Raw genomic sequence first — 12,500 nt, 5'->3', positions numbered from 1 at the left:
AAGAGGAGAGCGCAGGAGAGGAGAGTCTGCAGAGGAAGGTGAACTACTCACTAACTGTTTCATTTCATTACCTAGGATTTGCATCAGCACTTGGAGAAAAACAAGAGAGTGAACAAAGCAGGTAATGCTCCTTATTCGCTTCTTTTTGTCTAATACGTTTAGACTAATTTGATCAGAATATACTGTACCACTTCATTTCAGAACAACATTCGGGTCTTCCGTTTATTACTATTACTATGATCTAAAATCTAATAAACTAGAAAGTAGTGCTGAATGACGTCCAAGTGCAATAAGACTGCAAACATTTTAGTCAACGCATTGGAGATTCGATTTTTAGATAAAGACGCAAATCGGTTTTCCTTGTTAGAAAAGACAACATGGCACAGAAGGCGCATCTTCTATCCTTTCCCGGAAATTTGGATAGAACGTACATTATTAAGTAAAGCTTTATAGGTAACTTAGATACACCTTTGTGTAATGAGATACACACTAAAACATTCGTGCCACAAACGCAGAAACCAAGGAATATTTTAGTACCATTTTCCGCCCAAGATTATAGTCCGTCTTGTGCGTTATTTAAAAACGTAGAACAATGACGCACACTACGCGTCTCACGTGTCCACCGTGGTGCACACTATGCCACGGTTTTGTCACGTGTCTACCTTAATTCATTCATCAACACTAATTAAACTGACGTGCTAATAGCCCTGAGATCAGAAGATAATCAGGATTTCTAACTACACTGCGTGTTTCTTTTCCAAATATCCTTCTCTTCTACACAGGATCTTCAGGAGAACTAAAGATGGAGTGGTATGTGTTGGTGTTGATGCTCAGTTTGCCCTCTTTATCCTGGGCTGGCTGCTCTGAACAGTGTCTCAAATGCGCCCTGCAGATCTCCGACTCACCGCTCAACCTGCTGGTAAGATCCTTCTGCTGCGTCAAACCACATGTTGCTGAGCTTTTATATGGTGGAGAGAAGGGAAAAAAAAACAGGACGATTTTGACTTAAAAACAAACCAAAAGAAAAAAACATAAAAGTATTTGTTACGATTATGAATTGTTATGAATTTCAGCACCATGGACAGCGCGTGAAGCAGGAAACCAATTAAACCTAATGAGATCGTTTACATGTTTTTTTCTTTTAACGAGTGTAAAATTCGGTTACAGATCAAATGTGAATCTTGGTATTTCTGAGTAAAAACACTTTATACGTTTCACAAAAATATTTAATGATGTAATTGTATGTGTAATAATAATAAAAATCAGATGTTAGTATGAACTTTAATGGTAGATTTACATGCACACTAAAGTGTCATCCATGAGTACACATATTTGTCCTTTAGTTACTTCCTCTTACTCAGAAACCTCTTTCACGCATAAACCCTTTCAATACACACCCTGTCAGGAGAAATGGCACCAAACCATCCCGTTGTTGAAAAGTACACCTTTTAAACCTTTAATCTGTATGTCTTACCTGGAAACATGCATGGAGCCTAGTAATTGTATAAAATCGAATAGAATATCGAATTTAATCGTCTTTAAAAGTACGCTACATTCACTTTAGACTGAACAGATACACAATATAGGATTTTGAAAGAAACATCCGTGCCGGAGGAGGTCTTGAATTGAACTGTTCAGGAGGTTCTGAGTAATTTTCTTCAACTGCAGCTCCAAGCGTAGGTTATACTAATGTGCACTTTATAATATGTTATCGTTTCTATAGTAACGACTTGTTCACAGGGATTCATTCGTATGGACTCGTACGGCATTCACATTTACATTTCGAGGCATTTGACAGACGCCCTTATCCAGAGCGACGTACAAAACCGCTTAAGTCTCTATCATGAGTATGGCAGGCGGTCTACATGACCGAAGGTTCAAAATAAGCAGATTCACTAAGAGAAAATGTGAATGGTGCAGTTTTCTTTTTTTTTAATGTCATATAATCACATGAGGATGAGGTTACCCATATGAGGATGAGGTTCCCCTTTGATTCTGGTTCCTATCAAGGTTTCTTCCTTTACCATCTAAGGGAGTTTTTCCTCCCCACTGCTGCCTGAGTCACCTCAGACTTGTTCATTGGGGATAAATACAAACACATTTAAATATATCTAATATTAATCTTGAATTTTTGTATTATATTAATCTTTATATTATTCTTTATAATAACCTTCTGTTCTATGTTTATGTTCCGTAAAGCTGCTTTGAGACAAAGTCAATTGTAAAAAGCGCTATAGAAATAAACTTGAATTGAACTGAATTGAATATGGGAGGAGTCTCCAGTGTCAGAACTTTTTTTTTCCAGGTAGAGGAAGTCTTCAGAATAGAGAGGTTCTCAATAACATGGCAATCAAACAAACAAACAAACAAACAAACAAAAAACACATTTGTTTCCTTCTGTTATAGGAAAATAAAATAAACTTTGGGATTGTTTTATTTCTTACGCATCTTGTCCTTTCCCATGTTTTTTCCCCCTCGATCAGACCTGTACTTTAGAGTGCGACGGGACGCTGACGTCCAGCAGCGAGCTGAATCGGTGCGAGAAGATCTTACGGGATCGACCCGAGGACGATCTACAGGATCCGACGGTGTCCAATCCGGTCAAGCGTTATGGAGGATTCATAAAAAGGATCGAGAAAAACAAAAAAAACCTGCTTATTTCACCCTGGAGGGAGAACGCTGTAGAAAAGGGGTCACTGGCAAAGAAATACGGCGACGCCATTTTAAAAGTGATGGAGAGAAACACACCCGAGCTGACCGAGGAGGTCGAAGGTGAAGAACGAACTGGGACCGGAGACTGGGAACGTTCAGAGAATGAACTGGGACTTTACGACAGTTCGTTTCCGCTGAACGAGGTGAAACGTTATGGTGGCTTCCGGCGAAAATTCGTCCCCAAAAGAAGTGAGTCTGAAGAAGAAACCGGCCAACAGGAGCTGCAGAAAAGATACGGAGGCTTCATGAGAAGAATCCGTCCTAAATTAAACTGGGACAACCAGAAGAGATATGGCGGCTTTTTACGACGTCATTTCAAAATTTCCGTGCGTTCCGACGAGGAGCCTTCGTCATACGACGAATTTGGTCTTTAAAGTGTTTTGTAAAGAATGAAAAAGTAGCTGAACTTATAACCGGCTCATGAAGCCTCATGACTTTTTGTTGTACTAGCCAAAAAATATGCTGCTAAACGCGTGGAGCCCAAATCCACTGTACAACCCGCTCTTTACAGCACGTGTGTGTTAAAACTCCGCCATGTTTCTGTTAGGTTTAAACAAATCCCATGCGTGCTGTATTTTAATGCTTGTTTTGAAATCACAATAAAGGGAGAGACCTTTGATTCGCCAGACTTTGTTTCACTTCGGAAGATATTAAAAAAAAAGACATTTTGATTGAAGTAAAAAATAAAAGAAATAAACGGAAAGGTTTGTGCCACTTGCAGTTTAACAACAGAAGTTTAAAGCGTACAAACGTAAACTGTATATATACAATATGTATAACAATATGTATTGGAGTGTTTTAGCACAATCTTAATGTAACTCTATGTAAAATACTAAAGTTTTCAGTTTTCCCACAAAAGACACCTGATACTGTTCTTTGTCAGCCAGTTAAATAAATAAATAAATAAATAAACAAACAAACAAACAGACAAATATATTTTGACATTTACATCATTTAGCAGACGCTGTACATTTTTGTACAGCTGAGCAATTGAGGGTTAAGGGCCTCGCTCAGGGGTCCAGCAGTGGCAGCTTGGTGGACCTGGGATTGAACTCACAACCTTCCGATTGGTAGCCCAAAACATTAACCACTAGGCTACCACATGCCCATGTAAATAAACAAACCCCATATAAATAAACAAACAGACAAATAAATAAATTATCCTTCTTTAAGGAGTCCTTAATGAACATTGATTACACTTTCATCATAAAAAAATCTCCTTTCAACAGTTCATCACTTTCTAATTGTTTTTTTTCTCAGTAATGTTTGTTAGACGAACAAAAGGAGGTGATATATATTTATATTTATATATTTTCAAAAGTGCTCTGTCTTCGGCAGATTGGTGCTGGATCCAGAGTCCATCCTGACACCATAAACGCACACACACACTCACACACACACTTACTTTTAAAAACTGAAGACCACCAGAGACCCCTTAAGAGCTCTAGATGTAAACCTTTTACAAAGCGTCAAGATATTGACCATGTTACTTTCCTGGGTGCTTTTATTAGCAGTAACATTTCTACCAGCTTGGATTTAATGCCCTGAATGTAAAAACCTTCATCAGGATCAGAATCGGTTAGATAATGACGATGACGATTCCTGATTTGCATACCTGCAAATTCGTGTGCTGTAAATCTGATTAACCTTCACAACGACCTTTTATTCGCATTCATATTCCGACATGTTCTTCAAGGTGCCTGCTGGTGATGCTCATAAAGCTCTGACTAAGAAATCACACATCTGAGTGTCCGTGTTCTTCTGAAGATGGGAAACGATCGATAGCGGATCCTAATGCTTGAAAAGTGTGTGTGCGCATGAGTGTCAAGAAGAGCACCAGCACTCACAGATAAAAGCATGGACACACATGAATTACACTGAAAGACTATGTACTAGTAGTGCATTTTGATCTCTTTCTACACACCTTAATGTGAGTTATAGTTGTGTAATAAATATACACAGGAAACGCACACAGCATTTATAGAAACCCAAACTACACAATGACGGAGCTTAGTGATGTGTAAAGCATCTTCTGATCTTTTCTTCTCCTGTGCACTGTATGTTTTATCACTTATGACTGCTACAAATCTTCCTTTGGGCTTTTCGGTTAAATAAGGCTATAACTCACCACACACACACACACACACACACACACACCTCATAAAACTGTACAGTGAAACTAATAATACATACCACAGAAAGACAGAGTACATGCAGTCAACTCTAGACACGTTTAACACGTACTAGAACCTCCCTGACTGCTTGGCCTTTCTCCTCTAACCTCTCGTATCAGTAGTGTTTCCGTCCTCACGACAGGATTTGTTTTTTGCGTCATCTATCGTGTATAAACTCTGAATCCTGTTGTACGTGAAAATTCCTCCAGATCCTCCAGTCAAAGACACTGAGTTCAGATATTTTTTCCTCACTATGAGGTTTTGATGTGAACATTAACTAAAGCTCTTGGGCTTTATGCTCCGCCCCCTCCAATTGGCTAATTGGATAATTGCGTGTGTTCCTATTAAAGTGGCCAGGGTACGTATGGTGCAATTATTTGCCAAGCACTAAAATCTAAATTACATGTCAAAGTGTTCATCTCCGGAGGCACAGTGGCTTAGTGGTTAGCACGTTCGCCTCACACCTCCAGGGTTGGGGGTTCGTTTCCCACCTCCACCTTGTGTGTGTGGAGTTTGCATGTTCTCCCCGTGCCTCGGGGGTTTCCTCCGGGTACTCCGGTTTCCTCCCCCGGTCCAAAGACATGCATGGTAGGTTGATTGGCATCTCTGGAAAATTGTCCATAGTGTGTGATTGCGTGAGTGAATGAGAGTGTGTGTGTGTGTGTGCCCTGTGATGGGTTGGCACTCCGTCCAGGGTGTATCCTGCCTTGATGCCCGATGACGCCTGAGATAGGCACAGGCTCCCCGTGAGGTAGTTCGGATAAGCGGTAGAAAATGAGTGAGTGAGTGAGAGTTCATCTCCTCCTTTAGGCAAAATTGAGCTCATTATTATTATCATTTTTCTTTTCCTCACCTTTACACGTACTTAAAAAACGTTTGATGCTTTTCCAAGAACACAACCTTTATTTCCAGAAACACACACACACACACACACACACACACACACACACACACACACACACACACACACACACACACACACACACACACACCAGGTTTTCATGAAATCCTTTTATCAGAGGAAAGGTATGAAATAACACTGATTATTAACACAAAGTGTTAATAGTAACAGCTGAGTAATAAACATACACATGAACACAAACACACCAAAATCAACCACAGTGATTATTTTCCTGCTCAAAGAAAGCAACAGAATAAAACAACAAAAAAATGTACCTTAAACAGAACAGTAATGAAATAATTATTTACTCGTTTTGTTTTCATTTGTTTTATGAATTAATAGTAAATAGGAATTTGTTGTTGAAGGGAGAAGTGAAGAAACATGGGACCACATCACATACAGAGGAGGATTGGGTCTGATGCATTGGGTCTGATGCATTGGGTCTGGCCATACAGAGGATTGGGTCTGATGCATTGTGTCTGATGCGTTGGGTCTGATGCGTTGGGTCTGGCCATACAGAGGAGGATTGGGTCTGATGCATTGGGTCTGATTCAGAGGAGGATTGGATCTGATGCATTGGGTCTGATGCAGAGGAGGATTGGGTTTGATGCATTGGGTCTGATTCAGAGGAGGATTGGGTCTGATGCGTTGGGTCTGATGCAGAGGAGGATTGGGTCTGATTAATTCAAGATAATTGTTTGGATTTGTCGCTTTATTTTGCTTTTTTTTTTTTTTTTTTAGTTTTAATATGTGGCACTTTTACTCTCTCCATATTAAACCCTCACCATCCTGGACTGGTAGGTAGCCATCATGTGACTAGAAAAATAAAGAAAATACATTTAAACAAAATAGTTTTAGCAAGCTGACGTGAGACTGAAGAAATGTGTAAGACATGAAACGTGTCCAAAAATAACACACACACAAACATAAAAACACACACACACAAAACATCTAATAAATCTATAAATCTTTCTATTGCTTGTCTTTGGTTTGCTGTTCAGTGTTGCCCTCTGCTCTCGTCTCTTCTGCATGAGCTCCCAGTGTCTCCACTGCAGCGGCACTAACCGGCAAGGCCACGAAGGTGCTGCCCCCTGCTGGTGCTGTCAGGTTCTGCAGCGTGGCTCCGGCTCCCAGAGCGGGCAGCGTGAGCAGCTGAATGGGACTGAGCACTTTAACGATAGCGGAGCCTCCTGCTACATCTGAGCTCAGCACGGTGAGATTGGACGTGTCAGGCTGCAGTTCTGCTCCTCCTGGAGATGTCAGGACTGTGTAACTCCCTATAAAGGGGGACTGATTAGGGGCGGAGCCTCCCACATTTGATAAGATTTTGTCTAATGGGATGCCTGTGAGCTGGGTGATGGGCAGGGTAAACTGGGTGGGCTGAGCGGGTGGAGCCATCACGGAGGCGGGTCCGGAAACGGCACGGGTGAGGCGGGGGCGCTTGGGAGCTGGGGGAGTGGCTACAGGGGTCAGGTTCATGAGGACGTTGTTGAGGTGCTGGGATTTGCTCTTCAGTTCCTTGGCACGTTTGCGGTGTTCGTCACACTGGCGCTCCAGAGCTACAGCAGCCGCACAAAAGAAAAGTGGTCAGAAGTCAAGAAATCACGTGAACCATAAGTTTTGGCACCCCGTCAGCCTGGAAGGTTTTGGGCTGTAAGTCCGGAATGTTTCTGATCTACAACGATTACAGATTCGCTCATGTTCTACTGCATGTGGAGGTCATCTGCACGTCATAACTGCGGCGTACGCAGACACACACACAGCACTCACCTGCTAAACTCTGAGTGTACTGTTCCCTGCAGCGATCCATTTCACTCTTGTGGCTGGCCAGCACTTTCTTCACCAGGTCCAGCATCCCAAAGTTCTGAACGATATTGTTCAGCAGCGCAGCATCTATATACACAAACGTGACGCTTGTATGTTAACGTGGATGTGTGAACTGATCCGAGGAGTTACACGTCAGATGTCACAAAACAGAGAGAAGGAAACATTTCTGACGATATCCCCACTGACCTTTGACCTGCAGCGGTGGTTCGTTGATGCGTTCTTCCAGGCCTTTGAGGATCTCCTCCATCTCTTTCTGCAGGTCCTCCACGATGTCCTCCAGCAGGCCGGCATCCTTCAGACCTTTCCAGAACGTCATGGTGTCCTCTGAGAACAAACAGAAGCTGTGATCAGATGTTGAAGTGTTTTCTTCAGTACCGAAAGGCTCCAGGAAGCAGTCACTCTTTTCTATTGTATCGTCTTTCACGGGATGTTTTGAAATGCGGAACAGAGAAACGTACATGACGTTTAAAAGCAGAGATCAGAGAAGTGATGCTTTCTTTGGGTTTCTGGTACATTACTGGTTTCCCAGCATACAGACATGTTTTATTTATAATATTTATAATAACTGCGTTATCGTCAGCATAACAATGGAAACTAATCCCATGCCTTCTAACGATGTTGCCCAAGCGAAGCGTGTATACTGCGGCATCGGTCCTAAAACTGACCCTTGAGGGACTCCATATTTCACCGCCTTTAAACTGAAGGAGTTTCCATTTAAACGTGTCTGTATAGTCACGTGACCTATTAATAACGATCAGCCTGATTATAAATCACGTAAAGACGACGTGCGTTAATGGCGAGAGATTGCATGAAAGATTTCACTGGAAATCTAATACGATCCGAATAGTAAGAGTTTCGCTGTAGAAATGTGTGCAGGTCAATACAGAACTTTAGGCATTGAATCGAATCGTTCGCTCACCTCCTATAGCCGTGACCCACTCTGTGCTTTCTTCTGACGTTTCTGTTGTAAATGTGGCTGGAGATCCATTTACTGTTTAAACATTAAACACACGTTATTAACAATACTTCAGTGAACACGGACACTCACAGTACCAGGCGGTCATCATAAAAGATGTTCATATGAATGTCTCACTGTAGTGTTTACAGGATGTAACCATGTGTACGACAGGAAGCAGGTGCATTTACATTTACATAACTGGATAAAACCTGCATGAAACTTAGACGTGTGCGCAACGTAACGATACCGTCGGCAGAAGACGGAGCGGTCGTGGTCTCGGTGGACGCCTGGCCGCTGAGAGGTGCTCGCGTCCCCACCAGGTCGATCTTGGTGCTGCGGCACGTGTTGGAGCACAGCTTCGAGTGCTGGAAGAAGTCCAGCTCACCAGAGTCCATGATCTTCCTACAGGACAGAAAAGCTAGGAGTCAGGAGTGAATGAGTAACAGAGCCATTGGTTAGGAGGGAAAACAAACAAAAACACTGCTCGGTTTCTGTACCTCGTTAACTAGGATCTAAACACTTCCTCAAAAAGTGTTCGCTGTTTCTGTTCTGAATCGGACCGAACCGTTTTCTGCATCGAATCGCGTCTTAAAACGACATCGTTTCTATACTAATAACTCGCTTTTGTCTTATTTAGCTTCGAAAAATAGAATTGCTGCTACGACGAGAAGACGAGTCTGAAGTGTCGGAGCCTTGCGATGGTCAGATATCATAAGGTTTTGCCACATAAACAGTGATTTATTTCAAATTCTTATTCTTCTGTCTTACTCATTTTGAGAGAAAGAAAAAGAAAAGCTGGTGATAGAATAATTATTTATCGCTACTACTGTATGATCTGAGTCTAACGAACAGGTGATTACGGGTTTCGTGGTCATTCCCAAGAAGATGTTTTTTAAAAAAAACATTACGTTTTATTCTCATAAATAAAATGTTACGTTGGCTTAAAAATGGTTGCTTTTAATGCTTGTATGTGCACTGCTAGTTAAAAGTTTGTGCACCCCTGTCTTGTGTTAATTTCGTCACCTATTTTTAATTTAATCTTAGTCTTAGTCTTGTGCCAAATGTCCTTGTTAGTTTTAGTCATATTTAGTCATTCACATATCCTTTTTTTGTTAGTCAAGTTTTAGTCGACTAAAAGTCTCGTCATTTTAGTCTAGTTTTAGTCAAAAAATTGTAGTCTTTTTTTAAAATAACACATTATTACTGAGATTATTACTGATAAACATTTCAGTAAAAAAGTGTTTCTCACATCTGTTTCACTCGAACTTGACCGCACATCACATTTTTTACTTTATTGATACTGCTTTTAATCGTAATGCAGAGACCGGTCATCGGGACATAAGCTGTCATGTACAATAAAAGACCCTGCGCAGTGACAGGAAATATCATTTAACACAAAAAGCCTGACTAGACCAGGGGTGGACTTGCGCTCAGGAGTTTTTTTTTGAGCAGCGTGTGGACGAATTGTTTCTACGCACACACTAAACAGCGCGAAGCCGCGATCTCGTTGTGAATATTTTAAAGGCGTAACAGCTGATGAAAAAGCAGAGACGATTGTAGACGAAAATGAAGAGAGATTTTATCTTAGTTTTTATTTTATACAAAACATTTTCATCTCGTCTTTTTTCGTCAACAATAATGTTAATTTAGTCTTAGTCAGCGTTTTTGGACAGTGGTGCAGTCTCGTCATCGTCTCGTTTTAGTCATGAAATAAAAAGGTTGTTGACGAACATATTTCGTCTCGTCTCGTCTGACGAAATTAACACTACCCCTGTCCATACAAAGTCTTCGTTACTACCCATAAAAAAATTGTATCAAGAAACGATTAAAGAATTATGCGGTGACTAAGAATCGATTGAATCCTTCATTTTAAATTGTTCACCTAAAAAACTTTCCTGTAAGTTGCTTCTCTTTTATGTACAACTTAAAGTCCGGTATATTTTCTACACAGTAACGGATCGCGGACGTCCGTATCGCGCTTGTTTAGAAGAGAAACGAGTTCGTTTGGTCGGCTGTGTTGCTTCGCCATCAGAGTAACGCACCTTAACATGGTGCCGTTGAGCCGTATCGCTCTCTTCCAGTCTTTCAGAGTGGATTTTCCAGCCAGGTAAACAAACTCCTTTGGACTGATCAGGTGATTGTTGAACTGGAACATAAAGCATTTCGAGGAGATGAGGAGGGTTTATGAGCTTCTCGTCGTCCCGCAGCATGACACAAAATTGCAATTTCAACGGTCATGGTCAAGATCCAGCACAACTTGTCATGTAAGCTGAGAAAGAGGTCTTATTTATCCTGAGCAAGCGAGCGACAAGACAAAACACTCTGCTCTTAAAGGCTTTCGATCTCACGACAAAGCAAAACACTCAGAAACACGCAAAACACTATAAAGCTCAGAAAAGAAATATATCTGATTTCACTTCCATCACTAACATAATCCATACGACAGCTCGTGCTCAGGTCAGGATTAGGATCTCCTACAACTAGTAAAATAAATAAATACACATAAATGAACGCTGTACAAACTTTCGCACACTCACTTATTTCTTTGGAAAACACAATTGTGTTGTTTCGGACATGTTAGATACCGTAATGCAGGGGTGTCAAACTCAGGTGTAATTATATTTGGCCCGCGGGATCATATCAAACGTGCATTACAGCTGGCTAGCCGCATGCTCCGATAAAACTACAAATCCCAGAATGTCTTGCCACTGTATTGACGCGTAGTCACGAACAGCAGGCGCCCCCATTCTCTGTTGACAGTCGTTAACAACCGTGCTACAGTCACATCGGGCAAGTTAACTCCACCCTCCACAAAAAATGGTCAAACGAAAGATGGACAATAAGAGCTTTCAAGACAGGTGGGAGGCAGATTATCTGTTCACGAATATAAAGGACAGACCTGTTTGTCTTGTGTGCTAACGGAGCTAACGTGTCTGTAACCAAAGAATATAACATAAGAAGACACTAGTCGAAAAGTTGGATTTTCATCGAATGAAATGATTATTTTTGGTTGTTTTGTTGTTGGTTTTAAAAAAGATCCACTTCAAAAAGGAACTTAAAATGATCCGGTGAGAGGCATCATTTATTTTATTTATTTAAATAAGAAAAGAACACCATTGATGTGTCTTTTATTTCTAATTTAATTTCTTATGTGTTTGGAATATCAAGCTCTGGTTGTTCCAAATCCTGTGTTCAAGCAAAACTAAAGTTTGTTTCCATATTAAAAAGGTAAAACATTACAAATCAGTTGCGGTTCATTTTTCAATAAATATTCAGTTTGACCCGTGACTTTATCTCAGTTTTATATTTTGGCCCACTGTGACTCTGAGTTTGACATCCCTGCAGTATTGGAACTGTTAGAGATTTCTTCATCCACAAAATGGGAAAGGTTCTTCATCTTGTGAGCTTCATCATCTTATCATGAGCTTTAGAACAATTTATATTTTACAATTCATTTACAATTTTTAACAATAATAATGGTAACTGTTGGAAAATGACTGTACTGTAAGGGGAATAAAACACCACGGGACGGGCTTGTTTAGGAAAATAATCGACTTCAAGGTTGATCATCATCATCTTAAAAGCACTTGAAGCAAATGTTATTACAGTAAATTCATCAACGCCTTCTGACCAATCAGATTGAAGAATTCAGTGTTGTGTTGACACGAAATGTGACACACGTCTGTGCTTGTTACAGCGAACATTACGATGGTTCACTGAAGTTTAATAAATGCTCTACAGTCCTCATAAAACCTCCTGAAACCTTCTGGTGTCGTCGGAGTGACGTCGTGTTGAGACGTGAGCGCGTGACTCGTTCACCTGCACACACTTGACGTTGATGCCGGGGCAGACGAATTTTTTCCACACCAGGTCGGCCTTGCTGTCTCCGCAGGTTATTTGATAAAGGATGTCCGTCTCTACGTCCACG

The 12,500-nt window shown here is 41.0% G+C and overlaps 2 protein-coding genes across 2 annotated transcripts in view; one reads left to right on the top strand and one right to left on the bottom strand.

Annotated features, from left to right (window-relative positions):
• Nucleotides 1-3,338, top strand: part of pdyn (prodynorphin) — a 3,348-nt gene extending 10 nt beyond the window's left edge. Inside the window, exons 1-3 of the mRNA XM_060894148.1 lie at nt 1-121; nt 783-919; nt 2,484-3,338. The exon at nt 1-121 is cut by the window's left edge and continues 10 nt beyond it. Coding sequence (XP_060750131.1) covers nt 803-919; nt 2,484-3,086 — 720 coding nt within the window. The 5' untranslated portion in view covers nt 1-121; nt 783-802 and the 3' untranslated portion in view covers nt 3,087-3,338. The remainder of the gene's footprint in view (nt 122-782; nt 920-2,483) is intronic.
• Nucleotides 3,339-6,447: 3,109 nt separating this feature from the next.
• gmeb2 (glucocorticoid modulatory element binding protein 2) overlaps nt 6,448-12,500 on the bottom strand; it is an 8,799-nt gene continuing 2,746 nt past the window's right edge. The window contains exons 4-10 of the mRNA XM_060894480.1: nt 12,392-12,500; nt 10,615-10,718; nt 8,820-8,974; nt 8,534-8,605; nt 7,801-7,938; nt 7,558-7,680; nt 6,448-7,346 (exon numbers count right to left, since the gene is read on the bottom strand). The exon at nt 12,392-12,500 is cut by the window's right edge and continues 16 nt beyond it. Coding sequence (XP_060750463.1) covers nt 6,760-7,346; nt 7,558-7,680; nt 7,801-7,938; nt 8,534-8,605; nt 8,820-8,974; nt 10,615-10,718; nt 12,392-12,500 — 1,288 coding nt within the window. The 3' untranslated portion in view covers nt 6,448-6,759. The remainder of the gene's footprint in view (nt 7,347-7,557; nt 7,681-7,800; nt 7,939-8,533; nt 8,606-8,819; nt 8,975-10,614; nt 10,719-12,391) is intronic.

Source organism: Tachysurus vachellii, chromosome 19 (assembly GCF_030014155.1).
Source record: "Tachysurus vachellii isolate PV-2020 chromosome 19, HZAU_Pvac_v1, whole genome shotgun sequence".
NCBI classification, from domain to species: Eukaryota; Metazoa; Chordata; class Actinopteri; order Siluriformes; family Bagridae; genus Tachysurus; species Tachysurus vachellii.
The sequence above is the reverse complement of the archived record's forward strand: the minus strand, read 5'-3'. Positions and strand labels throughout refer to the sequence as shown.